This window comes from Lates calcarifer, unplaced genomic scaffold (genome assembly GCF_001640805.2).
Source record: "Lates calcarifer isolate ASB-BC8 unplaced genomic scaffold, TLL_Latcal_v3 _unitig_5444_quiver_468, whole genome shotgun sequence".
In the NCBI taxonomy this organism is placed as follows: Eukaryota; Metazoa; Chordata; class Actinopteri; family Centropomidae; genus Lates; species Lates calcarifer.
The window spans coordinates 331,359-353,404 of record NW_026117523.1 but is presented as its reverse complement, the minus strand read 5'-3'; the positions used below and the strand labels follow the sequence as shown (position 1 = coordinate 353,404).

The following is a 22,046-nucleotide window of genomic DNA, read 5'->3' as shown; positions in this document are numbered from 1 at the left end:
GTTTGTTGTTGTTGTGTTGTCATTGTGTTTGTTGTTGTGTTTGTTGTTGTGTTTGTTGTTGTGTTGTTGTTGTGTTTGTTGTTGTGTTGTTGTGTTGTCATTGTGTTTGTTGTTGTGTTTGTTGTTGTCATTGTGTTTGTTGTTGTGTTTGTTGTTGTCATTGTGTTTGTTGTTGTGTTTGTTGTTGTTGTTGTGTTTGTTGTCATTGTGTTTGTCATTGTGTTTGTTGTTGTGTTTGTTGTTGTGTTGTTGTTGTTGTTGTTGTGTTTGTTGTTGTGTTTGTTGTTGTGTTGTCATTGTGTTTGTTGTTGTGTTTGTTGTTGTGTTGTCATTGTGTTTGTTGTTGTGTTTGTTGTTGTGTTTGTTGTTGTGTTTGTTGTTGTGTTGTTGTTGTGTTGTTGTGTTGTCATTGTGTTTGTTGTTGTGTTGTTGTTGTGTTGTCATTGTGTTTGTTGTTGTGTTGTCATTGTGTTTGTTGTTATGTTGTCATTGTGTTTGTTGTTGTGTTGTTGCTGTGATGAGTCAGTGACTCAGCAGCTTTGTCGTCCTCTCTTGAACTTCATCTGTCACCTTTAGTGTTTCCGTTCATGTTGTAACATAACTGAGGCAACAACTACACAATGTGTGTGTGTGTGTGTGTGTGTGTGTGTGTGTGTGTCACATGATGATGACAAACCCTTCACAGGTCTCTGACTCGCTGCCTCTCACTTCCTCTTTCTTTGAACTGATCTCAGATCAGACAGGAAGCTGCTCCCACCTGACAACTTTATTTTGAAATCACACACACACGGGACTTTTATTTTGACAGGAAAGAGACTACTTTAATTTGAAGGTGTAGCTTTGAACAGGATGACACGTCACCTGTCTGTCAGGTGTACCTCTGTACAGGTGCGATCACATGACCACACCTGAGTTCAACCTGAATTTTTTAAACTTTAAACACATTTCAAATTATTTTAAAGTAAAAATATCTAAACTTATTAAAACATTGAACTAATTTTATTTAATCTGTGAATTTAACTAATTTTTATGTTTTTAAATGTTTTTGTTTTCAAAAATAGTTAAAACATTTTGTCATTTTAAAATATGTTTCAATTATTGTTTTATTTTTTACATTTAAATATTTTATTTACATGTTTTTAATTTAGAAACATATTTATCTTTTTAAATAAATATTTTTTTAATCTGTTGTTCACATTTTTCTTTTCTTTAAATGTTTGTTGTTTATTTATTGATGTTAATAAACAGATTTTTCGTCACATGTATTTATTATATTTACTTTAAAATATTTATATGTAATAAATTAAAACAGATTTTACAGTTTTTATTGAATCTGACCTGAGGTCACGTCACCTGTCAATCAAACTCCGGATGTGTTTGTGTTTGGACCGGACACGTGACCATCAGTCAGGCGGTGACAGGTCTCAGGTGTGCTCCACCTGTTCAGCCCGGCTCACCTCTGCGCGTGCGCCTGCCTCCTGTCTGAGCGGAGAGACAGAGAGCGCGTGCCGCTGCTCAGAGGCTTCACCTGCTCAGGTAACTCTACCTGTGTGAACCTGTCAGGTGTGTTTACGGTGTGTGTGCGGCACGAGGGGCCGCGTGGACTCTGTGAACCGGCACGAGCCGCAAACTGAGACCAGAACCCCGCAGCTGATCAGGAACAAAGAGTGATCCGGATCAGAGGAGGAGGTGATGGCGTGCACGAGGAGGCGGAGGAGGAGGAGGAGGAGGCGGGAAACACTCCTCAATTATCCCTCCGCGTGAAGATAGGTGGCGCGTGGTGCTAGAAGGTCTCGCGCCTGTTTATGTTGCAGGGAAAAAAACGGTGACAGGCTCCGGCGGGAGGCGGCTCTCAGACCGCTCTGATACCGGATCAGTCCCGACCTGCCGCCCGGACCGACGCTCCGCTGCCCGGCCGCGGCGCTGCTCCAACACCGGGACTCACCGGGACTCACCGGGACCCCGTCCAGGTCTCTGTCATATTCCAGGGAGGGGGTGCACGCGCCGCCGCCGCAGCAGCAACAGCACTTCTCCTCTTCCTCGCGGCTCGTGCGGTTCAGCGGGAGGACTCGCGGAGCCTCTCCGGCAGGTAGGTGTCCTCCACCTCCGCTCGCGCTCTCTCAGGAGCCAATCAAAGCGCGCGCGCGCCGTTCACCTGCGCCGCTCTACCTGTGCGGCCAGGTGAGAGCAAAGGAGGCAGGTGCGCGCTCCCGCTCGCTCAGGTGAGGATGGATGGAGGAGAGGAGATGAGCGGGGGGGTCAGGAAGAGAGGAGCGGCAGGAGGGAGGCAGGCAGGCCGAGGAGGAGGAGGTCTGTCCCCGCGTCCTGCTCCGCCGCTCCCCGCTCTCACATCCAGAGCTGCCGGAGGTCCAGACTCCAGGATGGAGACCAGAGACCCGGGGTGGAGGGTGGGGTCATCAAACCTGATCAGAAACATATTGATTATGTGTCAGTTTTATTGATGTGTCGCGCGCTCAGGTTACACAACCACAGGCCCGACTCTCAGCTTATATAACCTGATCCAGATCCTGTCCCCGAGCCGGTCCTGGTCCAGGTACCGGTTACTGATCGATGAGGGTGATCAGGTGAACTCTCACGCACAGGAAAAAAAATAAATAAATGAGAGAAAGAGGGTGGCACGCGGGAAACAGGCGCGAGGAGCAAATCAACAAGTTTGAGTTTTTGTGTCAGAAAGTGGAGGAGGAGCAGTGTGTGTGTGTGTGTGTGTGTGTGTGTGTGTGTGTGTGTCCGCCCCCCCCGTCAGACCAGCAGAGACTCCTCTCAGCTCAGATCAGGCGGACGGGGACGCGGGGCGGTGCGGTGCGCTCGGTGCACGCTCTCCAGCAAAACAAACAAACTAAAAACCACAAACTCTCAGTCCGGACGGTCTGAACTGATCCGGATCACAACTTCAGCCCGGTCCTCAGAGTGCGCTGGGTGAGGTCCGGGTGGGTCCTGGTCGTGGGATTTACTGTGTGTGTTGCTGGTTGTCAGGGAGCGGGGAGGAGCGGCGGAGCGGAGCCGGATCGAGGAGCCCATGCGGACTGGACTGACTTATCAATGAAGCAGGAGATCATGGCGGAGGGTCCCCGCTGCAAGAGGCGAAAACAGGCCAACCCCCGGAGGAAGAACGGTAAGACCCGCACACACTCTCACACACACAAAGTCCCGCAACAAAGTCCCACAAACTCCGGGAGTCCCCGCCCGGCCAGCCCAACCCGGGACCCGGGAGGTCCCCGTCTCTGTCCGCCGGTCCCCGGGACAGAAAGTTTTCTAACGGGACCGTGAGGAGGTTTCAGGGGGCTGAGGGTGTGTGATGGAGCCGGGGCCTGGACCCGCTGGGACCGGGACCCGCCGGGTGGAGGAGGTCTGAGCTGAAACCAGGAAAAACCGTTATACACCCGAGCCCCGCGTGAGGACCTGTGGCTCCGCGCGGCTCGTGCACCGCGTCAGTCCGAATCCGGCTAAGGGTTTAAACCCGGGTCTGAGTCCGGATCGGATTCTTTAATCACTTTTTATTCTCTCTCCGGTTTTTGTTCCCTGAGGCGCGTGCGTATCCGACCGTCAGACTGTCAGGGAGGCGCGTGCACGGAGAATAAAAAACATCTGAATTTTTTTCTTTAAATCAAATTTATAAAAAAACTAAAAGTTTGACGTTAAAATTCGTTTAAATTTGAACAAAAATCTGCGGAAATTTAAAAAGTGAACAGATTCACTTCAGCTTTTCTTTTTTAGTTTTTATTTTTCTGTTTGTTTGTTGCTCCGCGGGGGGGGGGGGGGGTCCAGTTTTTATCATAAACTCATAAAACCATGAAGTGAACCAACATCCTGTTTTCACTTCATCTACATTTAATATTCAACATTTCATCTCTTCAGTCTCTGGATCTTCACACTTTTCTCTTCCTTTTTTAAAAACTCTTGTTTTTCCTCTTTGTGTCGCAGCGCGAGGAGCCGTGCCCCCCCCCCCCCCCCCTCCTCACCCCCCCGCAGCTGCTGCATTAATAATGAAGCCGCTTTTATTTCACAGGATTATTTTTATTTGTTTTTATCAAACTCTCAGACTCAGGTTTTAATTCTTCTCTGAGCAGGAAAATAAAGTTAAAGGCCTGATTTTATTTAAAGGAACAATCCGTCAGTTCAGTAAAGACACAGCACATTTAATCATCATTAAATTAATTTTAAAAACACGTTTTTATTTTATTTCATTGAGCAGAAGTTTTGTAAAAAATTCACCAACATTTGTCCTGAAAACACAAAATAAAACTAAAGATTCCTGCAGGTTAAAATCACTCAAATGAAAACATTAAATTTAGATTTTAATAAAAACTGAATTTAAATATTTTCACATGTAAAATCTGATTCTCAGTCCGGGCTGAAGTTTCCTCCCGTCGTCGTCGCCGTCGTGGTTTTTCCTCTCCTCAGGATGAGTCTCCGTCTCCTCCTCTCAGTGGGGTCCCAGGGGGGTTGTTGATGATGGGGGTGGTGGGTGAGGCGGGAGGGGGGGGTCAGACCAGGGTCTGGTAACAGGATCTGTGCAGACCGGTCGGCCTCCTCCACCTCTGTCCGTCACATCCAGCTGTGTGAGGCTGCAGCTGGGCTTTTAAATCCAGTGTTTTTTGAATGGAGTTTGGTGCAGACGACGTTGATTTTAAATTGTGGTGGAGATATTTTCATTTTAAATGTACTCTGTGTGTGTGTGTGTGTGTGTGTGTGTGTGTGTGTGTTTTATCTCCATTAAAGTGTGTTTTATTATCTGTCTCCTGTAACAACGGAGGCCGTCGCACAGATTATAAATAAAGTTACAGATTTAAAATCCTGACGTTAACGTGAGAACAGCTGGAGGAAGAAAAAAGAGGTTTTAATCGTGTTGTAAATCTGGTTTTGTGTCCAGGACCTGGATCCTGATGAAGTACAGGAAGCAGTTAATGTTGTGAGGCGTGTGAAGAGGTCAAAGGTCAGGGGTTTAGAGTTCTGGTTCTGGTTCTGGTGGAGGAGTGTGGTCTCCCTGTCAGCCTCCTGCTGGACCATTCGTGCCACATGTCTCACAGCCGTGTCATTGTCCTGTCAGAGGCCGTCGCTCAGCTGCTGTTTACTGATGACGACGCTCTGCAGAGAAACCTGGATCCAGATCACAGAGTCCACCAGACTTTAAATATATATCTGTCTCTGTTAGAGCTGACAGGACTGAGGTGGTCCTGGTCCTGAACCTTTGAACCGTCAGGGCACGACATGTTCGACATAATTCACTACAATGTGAAGTAGAAAGGGGTCCGGGTGAAGGGGGTCAGGGGGGTCCACGATGAGTCTGTGAGGAGTAAAACCTGCTGCTGGTTTAACGTCTCTCAGGACCTGAGAGTCTTTGGCAGAGCTGCTGATCCAGATCACAGGCAGACCCACGAGGGTCGGGTGTTTACAAGTGTGTATTTATGATGATAGAGGACAGAGGTTTTCAGTCAGACCTGAACTAGCTGAGGTTTGGGCGTCGTGGTCTAGATCCAGCTGAGGATCCAGATCTGAGTCAGGCTGTTTCCTGAAGGTTCAGATCAGTTTTCAGAGAGTAGAGGAGGTTTTTATTTAGTCCCGAATCCAGATCGTACTAATCTGAGACCAGGTGTTTGTTGTAGACATTCTGAGAGTCTCAGCTGAAACCCTGAGATCCAGGACTTCATAAAGCCCAGACCTCAGACCCTCAGAGTGAGGTGCGAGCGCTGCCGTGACTCAACTGGTCTCAGTTCGAGGTGGTTTTTGATGGAGCAGGTTTTACACCAGAGTCCAGAGATGATTGTGTAGTTCAGGATCTGACTGGAGGTTTTAAAATCTTTAAACCACCAGAGAGAAAGTCTGACGTTGTGAGGACCAGCCGTGTCCCCGTAACGCTGAGTGAAACCACGTCCCTGTAACGTAGCGTCCTCTGAACCGTCGCTGTCATTCTCTCTGACCTGAATGCCTTTCATATCTGCCCCCCCCCCCCTCAGTAAACACCCCCCTGAGGGCAGAACAAAGAAAGGCAGCTCCTCTCTCTCCTCCGTCTTAATCACTATTCAGACCCTCTCAGTGCCGCCAGGCCCGGCTCAGCTCGGCTCGGCTCGCTGGCTCAGCTCGCCACCACCACCTCCGCCGCCGCCGCCGCCGCTGACGTCCCAGATGAAAAGAGCTGAAAAAAAGATGGAGGAGAGAAAAGAAAGGAGAGAGGTTAATAAAAGAAGGTGGAGGGAAGGTGTGTGCTGTGTATCTGCCCTATATAGACCCCCCCGACCCCCACCACCCTGACCCCCCCTCACTAATGGACAGATAGTTACAGGACGGACGGATGCCACAGCTGAATCACAGGGCGAGAGACATTCAGAAACACTGAGAGAGAGAGCAGGAAACATGGAAACATCTTTATTATAAATAAAAATCTGAATCTTTAAAATCAGGTTTCAGCTGCACAGACAACATTTTGCTTTTAAATTCAGCTGATTCCTCAAAACCTGTTTAAACGTCAGAAATAAAATCTTCATTTTCAGGCCTTAAAACTTCTTTAAGAACTTTTTATTTTCAGAGTCAAACAGCAGCGTAAAGAATCGTAGAATTAATTTTATGACGAAGGAAAAAAGACTCCTCAAACATTTTCCCTGAAAATGTGTAGAAATGGAAGATGAAGCCTTTGTCTGCTTCTTAAAAGATAAAACAGCAGATAATAAATTTGTACAATTTTTTTTTTCAGTTTTTCATTTTTTTCTACATTTTTCAGATTTTTCATGTTTTTTTTGGTGTTTTCTAGAGGATAAAAGTTGTCGTGGTGTTTTCACTGTTGTACCATGTCCATCCTCGGGGGGGGGGGGTCACACACACACACACACACACACACACACTTTGTGTCAGCTGCTTCTTAACAGGTCAGGAATCAAGTTGAAAATGAACCATGTGATATGAATTCCTAATTTTTCTCCCCCCTCCCTCCCTGAGCTGTTTTATTGTTAAGAAAAGCAGATTATCTTTATTCACCTTCACCCCCCCCGTGCCCCCCCCCCCCTTCAGGATTTAGGCAGATTTACTCTGAACACCTCTGGTTGGACAGTGGAGGAGGAGCCGGGCCCCCGCTCTCTGAAGAAGGCGCCCTTTGTTCAGGGAGGTGCAGCATTATATTAACAACAGGAAGTTGTCTGGTTAATACCCCACCACCACCACCCCCGCCAAAATAAAACACACAGACGGGAGCATCGTAGTGACATCACTGTCACATGACCAGAACTCATGTCGTTCATGGTTCAGGAAGTTTTTTGTTTTTTTCTGTTTTTTAAAGAACAGATTTTTCCTTTTTCTCCATTTTTATTTTGAATGTATTTTCTTCTGGACCAGCTGTTTGAGCTGTTTCCAGATTTTTCTTCTCTCTGCTCGTTTCAGGATCATTTCAGGTCTCGATCTTTTCTGGTTACTTCAGGATTATATTATTTTATATTTTACTCTCCAGAGGTCTGGAGTTTTTGAATTATTCTCCAGGGTCGGGTACAGTGCTCATGTCCTGGAGTCCTGCTGTTTTATCCTGTGATTCCAGGGATGAACTCGTCCGTCAGACTCTGACTTGTTGACTTCTGTTTGTCTGCAGGTTTGTTAAACTACCCCCCCCCCCCAGCCTCTTTAAGCTCTTGTTCATTAAGCCATAACACCCCCTCCTCCTCCTCCTCTCTGTCAGCCTCCTCCACCTCCACAGCTTTATTCCTCCTCTAACATCTGTCACTGAGGGAGGGGGGAACACCGCACCACCTCTTCTCTTTCTCCTCTTTCTGCTGCTTTTCTGTCTCTTCCTCTCTCTCTCGTCCTTCTCCTACACCTCCCATGATGCATCAGTGGTGTTGTTGTAAACCTCCTCTGGTGTTTCTGATGTTTCAAGGTGACTGACATGCGTGTATTGTCGACCCCCCCTCCCTCATCGACCCCCCCATCATGTAGCCATGTGCAGATTTTCTTCATGAGTGATCTCTGAGCCGCCCGGTGACATTTTGTCGCCGTGAGCCCTAAACACAGCAGATTCACCAAGGTCAGAGCTGAGGTACGTCACCGCAGAGACAACAGAGGCCTGATAGACCGGGGGGGTGAGGAGGGGTGAGGACGGGTGAGGGGGGGTCACTGCTGATAACTGTTACACTTAATAAAACTACAAAGACAACTGTAAACTCCTCACATACCAAGCGCAGGAGGAGAGGACTGATAAAACCACGAGTTCATCAGAGCCGCAGAGGATCTTTAGGTTAAACAGATAAAACAGAGAAATAATAAAATCATTTATATCTGAGAAGAGAAACATCAAGGTTTAAATGAGAAGAGATTAATTCAGATATCTATTAAAGAAAAACATTTATTTATTTCACTTTTTCAGTTTTTAAAAACTGTAGCTTTTTATCGTCTGTTTGAAACAATAAACATTTTACTTTTTTCAGTCTATTTACAGCTTTTAAAAAATAATAAAAGTATCTTACATTAATTATACTTTTGAAAACGTATAAAAGTCTTATTTTGGTGTTTTTTTAATGTTTAAAATTAAAGTAATTTTTAAAAAGTATTTTTATTAAATATACTGCATAAACCTTTTAAAAACTCTTATTTCAGTGTTTTCCGTCCGTGTCAGTCCGTGGCCTCGTTTCATCTGTTTGAAACAATAAAGTTTTACTGATGTCAGGTTCAGGTGTAAACTGGACCGGACTCAACTGGACCGGGTCGGATCAGAGTTGTAAACCTGCTCAGGTTCAGTGTGAATCAGTCCCTCTGTCTTTCTCTCGTTAAAACCCCCCCCATAGAAAACAGTTCGTTTGATTGGCCGAGCTCCTGCGGCAAGGTCAACCACACATGGAACAATCAATAACGGATGGCTGGATTAAGGTGTCATGACATCTGTGTGTCCAGACCGCCAGCGTATGGCCGAATAACTCGACACCCCCCACCCCGAACAACCACCCCCCCACACACATATACCTCTATGTCCCACGGCTCCAGGCCCGACCCACCTCTGTTTGTCAGCTGAAAATCAATCACTGCTGCTGCTCGCCTTTATGAGCGCTGTGTTTTCCCAGCTGTCACTGAACCTCTCATGGCAGCAGTGAACAGGTACAGGTGTGCTGTGCAGGTGAAAAACACCTCCTCAGGATGTTACATTCAATGAGCCTCAGACATCTGAGGCTTTAGTGTTGGTGGCTGTGCCTATTTGTCACAATCAGTGAAAAGGATCATGGGTATTTGATCATTTCTGAGGTCACTGGAGGTCATTTAGCTGCTGCTAACTGGAGCTGATGCTAAGCTAAAATACGTCATATTCATTTTAAGCATCTTCTTACAAGAGAAACTTGTTAATACAGATGTAAAACAACAGTTGTATGAATGAATGAATGAATGAATAATCTGATCGTAAAAACTGCCCTAAAGTCTGGTTGTTGGGCTGCAGGGTCAGTAGGGTGGGGGGAGGAGGGGTCAGGGTGGTCCTTGATGTCCTGGACCACCTCCCACCCCAGTCTGTGATGTTTTCTGTTGCCTCTGACAAGTTAATTAGAACTTGGCTCCAGAGTTTAACCTTCAGATAGAAAGACAAATCATCGACATAGAAAATAACAAAAGTCAAAAACTAGATCATAAAGAAATCACAAAACCTTCGTCATCGTATCGTCGGAAAACTCGCGATCAACACGTCTTAAAAAATCTGAATCTGGGCCAGACTCTGCCCGTGTTTGGTCTTCTTTTCATGTTTTAAACTGAACTGAGATCAGTTGATAAGTGAGGAAAACTTTCTCTGAGTCGCCTCTGTCTGTCAGAGTTTGTGCTCAGATACTTCCACCTTTGTCCATCCACTCGGACTCTCGGTCTTGTCAGCGAAAACCTCCTCAGGCCAGATCAGATCAGCCAGGGTTTCAGGACGCCACTTCCTGGTCACAGATCCACCAATTAAAGTAATGAGGCTGAGGAGCGCTGCTCGGTGCGACCAGGCCGCCTCGGGGCGAACTGACCTCTGGGTCTGAGGTATCTGAGCTGACACTCCTGTCAAAGCTGCTGCACACAGTCCGGTCTGAGGGAAACTGCTCCACCTCTGCAGCCTCGGTGAGTCGGCCGGGCTGCAGCGTGACCGTGAACACACCACCACCGCCACGAGCATCAGAGACGGGACAGCAGAGAGGCCACCAGAGTCCTGAATGATGAGGTGGTTCACAAGATAACCAAGTAACTGAATATAGCAAATATCACACAGTGATCAGATAAACATCTCAACAGATATCAATCAATAATCAATAATATATATATCAATAAATGAGGGTGGACTTGCTGAAAAAGACCACGGGAATACAGCAGAAAGCTCAGTAAGTGACCCTTGAGTTTAGAATATTTTTCATGAAACAGAATGTAAAGATAATAAATAAATTAAAAAAACTTCAAAACTAAAAGCAAAACTAAAAAAACAAGTTAAAATAAATGATGATAAATTAATGAATAAAATGTAACACAATCAAATAACTGACAAAATAAAAATGAAGTAACACAATGAAATGATAATATAAAACTTTAAAACACAAACTACACTAAGTTATTAAAAAAATATAAAAAGTGGTAAAATCTAAAGATTTAGAAATACAAAAAATTGATGATTAAAATTTTAGAAATAATACAATCAAATAAATGACAAAAAATAAACGTAAAATGAGGAATGAAAACGTAATAAAAAATGTAATAAATGTGTGTAAATGATGAAATATAAGACTCGTATTCGCTCTGCCTGATGTACAAATCCATCGTTGTCTAAAACAGACACAAAATCTCCAACTTTTCATGTAAAACACTCGTGTATTGAGAATATGCAGAAATCTGAAATGTTTACAAGTAAAACCAAAAACTGAGTCCTTACAGTTCTCACTGACATTGTGACTGTCAACCATCGCAATGAAAAAACGTGCAGAACCTTCCCAACTCCTCCCGTGGCTGTTTTCAGGGGGCGGGGCAGGTGGGATGGGGGCGGGGCCTGTATCGATGACATCACTCCCGGCGGCTGATGGACTCGAACATTTCTGTCTGTCTCCTTTTAAACTCGTCTCATTGTCCTCAGATGACAGCTGGAGGCTGATGAGGGTTTCGGCTGTCAACCATCTTTTATCGAGCTAAACGGCCGTGACGGCAGAGTTTTGTTAAACTGCGAATAAAGGAAGAGTGTGTGTGTGTGTGTGTGTGTGTGTGTGTGTGTTTTTACTCAACTCGTCTTTACTGCGATGCTGAAAATATTCAATTAATTTTGCTCTCCGATGAAAATATTTTCCAACAAGCTTCTCAAAAACCTAAAGACGTGATCAGAGAAGTTAAGTTTTCAACCTTTAAAGATTAAAAAATAAAGTTTTCAAAATAAACCACAGTTTGCAAAAACATAAAATAATGAGAATGTGCTGTACGTCAGTAAAACCATCAAAAATACACTGAGTAAGAGGATTTTAAAAAGTAATATAATCATCTGAAACATGTCTTTTTCACCAATACAGAAACAGAAAACACATTTTCCTAGAAACTTTCATTGTGAAATTACTACATCAAAGTGTTTTCGAGAAATTTCTCCGAAATGAAATGTAATTGATTAATAATTTTCATCATCGTGTGAAAAGACTTGGGGAAACAGAATCACTGAAACTTAGAAAACTGCTCATAAATCTTTGTATCATCGCCAAGACTCAGACCTGCAGCGTCACCACAAGTTTGAAATGATGATTTAAAACTGGTGTTGGTGGATCTGACCCTCCCGTCTGTGCCGTCCCATGATGCATTTTAATGATCCGTGTGCTGGTTCCCACGGCGACGGGCTTCATCGGTCGTCCACCTTTTAGCCGAGCGGCTGTGAGAAGTCTCGTGCGTCGCCTCAACCTTGTTTGCAGTGGGATTACCAGACTTTGGTTTGTGTGTGTGTGTGTTGGGGGGGGGCAGTGTAAAGGTAGCCATGGGGAGGACCCCCTGTAGGCCAGGAATGCCGATCAGGTCAGGGGAGGAGAGCCGGGGGAGGCCGGGAGGGGGGAGGAGGGGGGACACTTGGGGATGGGGCAGGTGCCTTTGTGAGTCCTGTCAGCCATCAAAGAATCAGGCAGCGCTGAAAAGGTTAGCAGCCCCCCCAACCAAAACCAACCCCCCCACAGCTGCTAATATCCTCCCAGACCTCGGCCTGAGCTGAGGCTGAGTCTCCTCCACTTACTCGCCTTTTGACCACACCTCATGGTCTTCATCTCACTTGTTATGGCACGCTGTTGTGAGTTTTAAATTAGTGCTGTTGTTAGCATCTGTTAGCATCTGTGTCGTGTTCTCGGATCCAGTTGATGAAGATCATGTGAGTGGGATGAAAGCTCAGGGATGGCCGGTGAGTCACCCTTGAGTTGGGATTGTTTTGACAAAAGTTGGTAACAAAGTCACGTTCAAGCAGAAAATAACCAAAGTACAATGCATGCTGGGAAGTGTGCTAACATGCTAATAGGCTAATGGCCTTTGTAAAGGACTTAATTAGAGACTGAGCTCATGATGGTGAACCATCAGAGCGATCAGAGCTATTGATCTCTGGATGGAGAACTTTTATTTTGTAATGATGTGTGATTGAGACTTTTATTGTGAAACAGTGACTGATACATGTTAATGGCATTAAATCCCACTTCCTGTGGTTCTTCAGACCCCATCTGTGTCTGGGACTGTCCTGCTGCACCTCCTGTGTTTGGGTGGTGCTGATGGTTGTGGTTGTGGTTGTGGGGGGGTGTTTTGGGGGTGGGGGGGTGTACAGGTTGCGTCATGGGACCCGAGGTGTCCCCTTTTGTGCAGCCTGTCAAACGTGGTTAACATGCGGCCATTTATCTCCTGAACCCCCCTGGGTGCACAATGGTCTGGGTGAGCCGGGGCCGACGGTGGGGGGAGGATGGGGGAGGTACGGTGGGCTGAAGCAGGGGCTTTAGTTGTCCCCCCTTCCCTCCTCTCTTTCTCCCACTCTCTCTTTCTCTCCCTCCATCTTGTTGTCTCTGACCCCGCCTCCCCCTTCTCCCCCCGGCCCTCCCCTCTTGGCTGCACACAGCCCCTCTGTCATTGTTGGTTTCATTATTTCCCCCCGGGCCGCTCCTCGCTCCTCGCTCTGGTTCAGGCGTTATCTGACAAGGTGCTTCAGAATGTCGCCCGCCGCTGCCAGACACATTGGACCTTGTGAATGTGTCGGAGCTGAGCGCGCCCAGGAGCGCCGCCGCCGCCACCGCCAAAACAATGAGGTGGATTGTTGGTTCCCACCGACCCCCCAGCCCCCACACACTCCCCCCTCTCCCACCCTCATCCCTCTGCTGCTCCATCTTCCACCACTAACAGTTGTACCTGACAATAAAGCTGCAGTTTAACTCACAGCTGAGTCTGACCTGAGATCAGCTCCTGATACCACACAGTGTCTCACACAGCTGCAGCAGTTAGAAAACATCAGTTAATACGAGTGATCGCTGATGTTTGACACCAAACTCTGAATCAAACTGATCCAAAACTCTGACAGAAAAAGTTGATCATGGTCAAACATGGCCGCCTGAGATAAAAATGAAGTTTGAACTGAGATGCTCTGATTTACTCCAGGAGACAAAATATGATGAGTTCTGGATTTTATAACTAAAAACAAATCTAATTGAAAATAAAACTCAAGACACGTTTCCTCCAGACTCAGCCTGACATATTATGTAGTTTGGAAACTAGAACTAGTTTAGTTCCAGTTTAGTTTCCAAACTAGAACTACAACTGAAAAATTAAAATTCTAGCTGGAGATTTTCAGAGTAAAGTTCTGTGCTACAGTGACTTTGAAGTCCTGGAGCTCAGAGTTCTAGAACTCTGAGACTCAGAGTTCTACTCTGAGAGTCAGAGTTCTAGAACTCTGAGAGTCAGAGAGTCAGAGTTCTCTGAGAGTCAGAGTTCTAGAACCAACCAGACTTTGTAGAATGTCTGTGTGGTTTAAATGGAAGCAGCAGATGTAAAATGTTTCTGTGTGATGAAATGTTGCAGCCATAGAAACAGGCTTTAATGAAACGATGAGATGATCACAGTTCATGTGGTGGTGATAGTAAAAGAGGAGAATGCAGATTAAGTGTGTAAAGACGCAGCAGCGGCAGATGAAGAATCCCGGCTGAAATAAACACTTCCAATCGTCTCCGAATCTGCAGCATGATGTGCTCACTGTTTGTTTCTGACATTACCATTTTGAATAGTATTTGATTGTGTAGGCTAAGACAGCGAGTGCAGGCACAGCGGCTTGTACTCGGCGGTTTGCAGTGGTTCTAATGTGGCAGATAAAACCCCCAGCTTTGATATCGCCTGCTCCAATAAGCCCCTTCAGCCTGCCAGCACCTGCCAACGGGGAGGTATGCATTCATCTCCCCCCTAACAGGATTATACTGCTCTGTAATTGATTCATTTGCAGTGAGGGGAGGTGACAGTGCTTTGGAAATGAGAGTTTAGGTAACAGGCGCCCCAGAATTCAGCCGACTCCATGTGTCAATTTTATTACATCAGTCCAGATGAACTTGAAAGGCCGGCTTTGTGTGCGCTCATTGGCTGTTTGTGCCTCGCTCAAAGGGACCAGATTCAATAGAGGTCATTGATGTGTGTGTGGTTCTTTCTTTTCTTTTCTTCTGTCGCCGGTCACTGTGTGTTTATACTGCACTTTATGAGTCTGTATCAGTGTTGTGATGAGTGTGTGTGTGATCAGTTTTCAGTCAGTGGGAGCCATCGACGTGACACAGATGAAGCCCGTTAACGTCTGGATCACTTCACACGGCCGCCGCCATGATGATGATGATGATGTGACAGGAAAACAGGCGTAAACGGGTCAATCGATACCTCGCTCTGATAATGCCCGAATCCAGTCAGTCAGTGTCAGACATGGAGGTTAAAGGGAAACGCTGTGAAAAAAACAGCTAGAAACAGATTTATGTGTTTTGGACAGTTGGAGGACAGGTGGAGCTGAAAACACGCCCGACTGTGAAGTCAGAAAACACATTAGCAAACACTGCTCATTTAGCAAATACTGTGTTGAATGATGAGAGGATTTTGTTCGTGTTAACACCTGCAAACTGAAATAACATCATCATGCTAATAAATTATAATAATGGTATTCTGAGTGGTGGCCTCCACACTAACACCTCAGTGAACATCATGTAGTGATAGTATGTTAGCGCCATGCTAACAGGTAAGAGTTGTGTCTTTGTTGCAGTACTGATCTGGTGCATCTGGATCTAGCAGTTTCCTTCTGTTTCCAGTCTTTGTGCTAAGCTAGGCTAATAGTTTCCTTCTGTTTCCAGTCTTTGTGCTAAGCTAGGCTAACAATTTCCCCCTGCTTCCAGGCTTTGTGCTAAGCTAGGCTTAACACTCATGAAACTGGTCTCCGTCTTTGTGCAGTAGTTGGAGAAGTACTCTTACTATGTACTCAAGTAAAAGTAACAAACCAGCTCTGTAAAAAGTGTGAGAGTCCTGCATTCAAAATCTTGTATGAGAACAAAAGTATTATTGAAAAAAGTACTTCAAATATCAGAAGTAAAAGTACTCCCCGGGCAGAGTAGCCCCTGAAAGAGAGTACCTGCAGAGTAACTCCAGCTGTCAGGCAGAGCAGTAGAAAGTAGCAGAAATCAAAATACTCCAGTACTATTCTGAGGTACTTGTACTTTACTTGAGTAAATGAACTTAGTTACATTCCCCCACTGGTCCTGTGGTATCTGTGAAAGAGTCCAGCGAGGTGTAGTGAGTGTTATAGTGGGAGTCTGTCCAGTTCTTGTGTAAACCAGTTCACCTGAAACTAATGGTCCCACCAGGCCTGACCCCCCCGGCCCTCCTCCAGATTTCTAATGAGCCTGGGAAAAGAAAGCCCCCCCTCTGGGGCAGAACTAGGTGACCCAGTGGACACAGCCTGCCCCGGGGTGTCGGTGGCGGTGGCGGTGGGGGTCTTGACGTCGTCTCAGGAGCCTCCTTTGTTCTGGACGTCTGGTGCGTTGGCTAAACTGAAACGTGAGGACAGTGATTTATGGCGGCACTGAAAAGATCTGCAGCTGAATGAAGAGCTGGAATAAAAACAGCAGAGATGTTTATTTCATCACAGAGCAAAGATGAAGGAGTAAAGACGCCGATAAGATGGCTTCCTGTCCCCGTTTTCTGTCTCGCCTCTTAGTGGGCCTGACGCGCCACAATCCTCTTTGGTCCCCAAAATCTGGGTTAAATGCAAATTGATCCAAGCGATACCAGACAATAATTACCATCCGACTTATGTATACGTGCAGCAGACCAGAAGAGAATTCAATAAGACCTGGATATATCTCTCTGCAGCCCCCATCCAAGTCAATCAGACCCTGATGGTGTTTTAACCCTAAACTGTACATCAGTCTTTAAATAAATCTGCTTCATCCGACTGTCAGAGGAAGATTTTATCTCTGTTACATAAAAGTTTGGTAACTGTGTTTTCTCTGATGGATTTTCAGACTTTATTTCTGTTATAACTTTAATTATTAACCACCGTGAACCTGAGGGACGGTTCCTCCTCGACTCAGGCTGTTAAAACCAGACAAAGACGTACATTATGTAAATGTTACGTAATTTCTATATTTATTAGAGATTAATTTGAGAATTGTTACAGATGCTGCAGTGGGAGCATTACAGCTCTTTTCATTAACTGCCAGTTTGAGTCTTGGAGATTTTATGTAATGGACGTCCAGGGCTGAAGCTAGAACTGAGGACACCTAGGTCACGTTCCAGAGAAGAGATACTAAATATGAAATAAATGAAGAATAAAGGGATTTGAATCCAGAATGAAGGCTGGAAATACAAAGAAATTTAAGTTGGTTGGTTCCTCTTAGAGAATCCGACCTTAAAGTCCAAAGGTGTGGTTGGTGAAGACTTTTATTTTGACACCGTCTTCTGGACAATTAGTACATTTAATGCTGTATAATCATTTTCTGAAGCACTTCTTCTTTCTCTGGCAAGAGGCTATAAATGTTGATGACTATAAATGTCTTTGTACTTCCTGTCGACAGAATCAGACTCAAACGTTTAGGCCGCACATAGATCGATTAGTCTGGTTATTATTTCCTCCAATAATCAACTAAACGTTTGGCTGATGAGAGAATGTTGAAAACAAACGCTTCTTCAAACATCTAAAACCTGCAGATATTCAGTAAAGACAGAAAACTTTTGAGAATTTGGAACTGTCTGTTCATTTTCTGTCAATCAACCAGTCAGTTTAATCAGTAGACTGCAGTATGTCTGCCTTCATTCTGACATGCAGATGTCTATTTTCAGTTTTTTTGTTGGTGAAACCATCAGAGCTTGTTTGAGTGAAATGACCCTGCTGTTATTTTATTTCCTGATAAACTCTCTGGTCGTTTGCACTAATTCCTCTTCTTCTGTCTTTTTGTTCTGGTGCTGCTGTTGGTCTCCGCCTCGGCCTGAAAACGACTGGTGAACGTTTGAAATGCAGGTAAGGAACAGAGGCAGATAAAAACAGTCACACATTCACAGTTTCCTCTTTTCTCTGTCGACACTGGGCTGAAGTGTCCTTGAGACTCGAGTTCCCTTTGCTGCTGTAATCTGCTGACACTTTGTTTCACGGGGTTTTGTTGACCTTGTCACCACACTGTTGCTTCTTCTTCTTCCATTTCTGAGAACACACACTTTAAAAAACACACACACCTTCCCGTTATGCCTTCACTCTCTTTTTATTTCCTTTTCTTCTTGTCACACTTCCCACTTCTCTAACGTCGCCTCCTCTTACCTTCTTCACTCTTTGGATCCCTGTGCTGCTGTTGCTCGTTGTTGTTTGTGCCAGCCAAAGTGTCCACTTTTCAGGAAGTAGGAGAAACAGTTTCCTTCTTAGAGTGCATTGTTTTGAGTTTATCCAAGTGTTTCGAAAGGCTTTCATCAACCAGAGCTCTGTTGAAATGTTGCTGGTTGCAGGAGACTGAATGAAACACAGTGAAAAGAGTGTGTATTGTCTTTGATGCTTTGATAAGGAGTTGATGCTTTTCTTTTCTGCACAGGATGATAAACTGAACGTCTTTCTTTACCGTTGGTTCAGACGAAACAAGATGTTTACAGACGTCAGGTTGGACTGTCGGACAGTTTAACAAGCATTTGTTTTCTGATCTAGACAAAAGATGAATAATAGTCATCAGATTTTCTGATTGTGAAAATAAACATTAAAAGTCCTTTTTGTTCCGTCACTGGAGCAAAGTCCTGTTTTTCTTGATTTCCGGGATCAAACCCTATGAACACGAACGTCTGTGACTGATTGACGGAGTTATTGGTTTGTTGTTCGGCTGTTAGACGCTTCCCATTGGTCCAAACGGTTTCTGTCCCGTTTCTATACCTGAGAAGGTTTTCCTGTCTTTATTCTAGCTTCACTTTATTTCAGCTCGCTGTAAAAAAGATGTATGACTTGCTTCAGTTTAATCAGAGACCTCAGATCAGACCTCAGATCAGTCTGTGGGTCTGTTTTCCCTGGTCCCTGGTCACACAATGACATTCATACAATAGTGTGTATCAACACTTTGTGTTTGTCTGTTTCCTGTTTAAACGTGACAATGTCCCGAGCACAAAGCAGCTCCATAAAGACCCGGGTTTCCCCAGTTTGGTGTGGGAGACCTGGTCCTGAACAGAGTCCTGACTTCAACCCAACACGGCCCAGACCTCGTCACTGACACCAGGGTTTGACCTCCCTGGGTTCAGACCAGTGACTGTGCGTTAAGATGGACGACGATGTAACAGGCTGAAGGCGTTAGATCGTCTGAGAGCTGAAGGACCGACGCCAGGCTTCATTAGAGTTTCCTCCATGTTGACTCAATAACGAGGCTGAAGCAGGAGCAGGAGTCCGTCTTTTGTTTCTGTGGTTTTACTGTGAGCGCTCCCTCAGGTGGAGCAGACGTTATTAGACTGATTAAATATTCATTTCCCCTTCAAACATCATCGCAGTATTGTTTTCATGCCTTTCTGTTTTTGCTCCACTTCACTGTTTTTTCATAAACGGTCCATTTGCAGAGAAAACTGATTTCCTCCGTGATAAAGCAGCAGAGTTCATTCAGACTGTTTTCTGACACAAACCTCAGTGTGTTACTGGATTCTTTTATTATCACCACAAAAATATCGGTTTTTAAATGAACTGAAGGAGCCGAACGTGACTGAATAAACTGCACTGTAAAATGATTTGTTCTTATAGAAGGATTACAGCTGTAGGAAATATACATAAATACATTTCTTAAAGACTCATGTCAGTGGCTGAAGTCTAAAACAGGTTGCAGCAGGTCTGTTTGCCGGCTGGTGATCGTCGTGTGGTTTGATTGTCACTGTGTTGCTGACTGATTCTAATGTTCTCAGCAAACCAGTTGTTTTCCAGCTGTTTTCAGTTTGTTTCAGGCTGAGTCAGAGAGAGACGGTGACAGACAGGGTGTTGTAAAAATAACGCTGATTCCAAACAGATTTCTATTATTATTTACAGGATCTTATTCTCGTTGAACAAAAGAAGCCCCACCACAGAAACCACCTGTGATCCAGAGAATAAACCATCCCAGTACAGATCTCTGTCCTGTGTGAGTTAATCTGAGGTGGAGAAACAGCTAACTCACTGTTGTATGTGATAAACAGAAGAGGCTCCAGAACAGATCTCTGTGGAGCACCACAACAAACCTTTACATTTACATTCAGAGGCTGTTTGCAGCTGAAATGAACTGAACCTCCACTTGTCTCAGTGTTTTAAAAACACAGTTTTGGTTTGTTTTCAGTCAGGAGCTGGTTTCTAGACTTCAGTACTGGAGGTTTACTGTCGATTTGTTTACTGATCGATGACAGCAGCAGCAGCCGTACGACACGTTTGTTTGAGAAATCGGTAACTACCTGACTCCCCCGTCCTCCCCCGTCATGTTTGGATGTTTGCGGTGTTTTCAGGGGTCAGATTGTGTGTCAACGACCTCTCACAGCCTCTTCACGTTGTTAACAAAACCCTCCTCCTCCTCCTCCTTCCTCTTCTTGTGGTTTAGTGTGGCTTCACTCTCTCTTCTCACACTCAGGACTTAAAGAACAGAGTCTTGAGAAAATTGTGGTCTGATGATGTTCGACAAATGAGTCCGCTTTGCTTTAAACGCTTTAATTGGTGGAGAGGCTGCTGGATAAAGGGGCTTTTATTTTGAAGAGCAGTGAGAGTGTGGTTGGAGAGGATTAAAAATGTCCCCCTCGCTCTGACTGCAGCAGGACGGGGTTTGGGTTTCAAAGTGTTTACCCCCCCCTCGATCCCACACCGGTCTGAATGGCAGTGGGGGAATGTGAGATGTAATCTGCTCGTAATAGAACGATTTATTGGTCTATTTACCTCCAACACACACTGTATTATCTTACACTGTAAAAAATCCACAGCTGTGAAACCATTAGTCCACCTCGGCTGGGTGGAGCAGATCCTCTTTACCTGCGCGGTAACCATGGTAACCATGGTACTGATCCACAAGAGTCCATTAAAGTTTTCAGGCAATAACATTATGATAGGATTCCTACAGAGACTGAGCTCTTTATTAACCAGAAACGTCACTATGTATCACTACCAGACTCCATTGACAAAAACAGAGATTTTACAGAGCTGAAGCAGGAAGAAGTTAATTGTTTGTCTGTATTACTGTGTGGTACTTTTACTTCAGTAAAGTATCTGATTACTTCTTCCAGCACTGAAAGTCACCAGTAACACAGACACACTAACAGATGGAGGCAGTGGTATTCCAGCAGCTCCTGTGCTCTGCTCGGTAAAATCACTGTTTTTGTCAATGGAGTCTGGTACTGATTTCCAGGTTCACAGTTCTTGATGAATCCTGCACAGATTCCAAAGGTTTAGGTCCCTGTCAGTGATTTGCACCCAAACACATGGAAAATAAGGAAAATCTGGGTTTTATTCCATCGCCTGACAGAGTCGGTTTCCATGGTAACGGACAGAAAAGAGGACAACCGAGCGTTGAGCGTTTCCTGACCTGAGATCAGAGAGGATTCATCAGGTCAGCGTGGATCTAAAGACAGGACGTTCACCCCCGTCTCCTCAATGTGTCTGATCAATAACAGAATCAGCAGGCTGATTGATAAAGAGTTTGTGAGGTCGTCATGACGACAGGCTGATATTTGATCAGACCACACACACACTCAGAGAGGCAGCCTCATAGTTCACTGACCCGTGGTTACATTCCTACCAGGTTTCTACAGGGAGGGGCTGCTGTGTGTGTCTGTTACAGTGTGTGTGTTACAGTGTGTGTGTGTGTCGGGGTGTGAAGTCTAAAGCAGGAGCGATGGCAGCATGAGTCAGGAATGAACGACGGCAACGAGGAGCTTCTATTTTCAGTCCATCTGTGAGACATCTGCTTCTGATCAGACTGCTGCTGAGACACACACTCCAACACACCACAACACACACACACACACACACACACACACACACACTGTAACACACCTGGAACAGCTGCAACAACACCTGCAGGCCCTGCTACCAGCCACTGTTCAACCTGTAGGTTCATGTTTCTGTGCTGAGATGTGGAGCTGGAGAAAGTCTCTCTGTTGTTGTTCAGGTTTCTCTCTGGTTGTTTCAGGAGGACCAGCTGGACCTGGTCCTGGTCTGTAGAGTCTTGCACTGTGCTGTAAAGGAGATGGTGGTGTTAGCTGTCTCTGTGGGAACAGCTCTGATCCTTGTCTTTGGTTTGTTTCATTCACATCAGAGGATCTGACCTCAGGCGCCTTCAAACATGGACGTTTGTTGTTGTTGTTGATCAGATCTGCTGCTGAAGAACTGAACTGTTAGAACGTTAGATTTTAACACAAACTCTTCAGAACTTCCAACTTCAGGTTCAGACTTCCGACTTCCAGTTAGCCAAAATATCTGCACTCTACTGGATTCCTCCGACTCCTCATTAGTCTTCTCCTCTTTTTATCATCGTTGTCTTCTCTAACGCTGTCACTCGAGTTTTCTTTAACATTTTGTGTCGTCGTTGATTCAACGCAGTGTTAGTCTCGTCATTGTTTTGTGGAATAGAAAAGTTCTATCAGAGTAATTA

General features: G+C 45.1%; 1 protein-coding gene across 2 annotated transcripts in view; it reads left to right on the top strand.

Annotated features, from left to right (window-relative positions):
- Nucleotides 1–1,765: 1,765 nt before the first annotated feature.
- Nucleotides 1,766–22,046, top strand: part of zeb2a (zinc finger E-box binding homeobox 2a) — a 58,904-nt gene continuing 38,623 nt past the window's right edge. The window contains exons 1-2 of one of the 2 annotated variants that reach the window (XM_018662988.2): nt 1,766–2,089; nt 2,995–3,133. In XM_018662988.2, coding sequence (XP_018518504.1) covers nt 3,061–3,133 — 73 coding nt within the window. In that variant the 5' untranslated portion in view covers nt 1,766–2,089; nt 2,995–3,060. Of the gene's footprint in view, nt 2,090–2,784; nt 3,134–22,046 lie in introns of those variants that run through there. The other variant, XM_018662989.2, reaches the window with a different exon arrangement.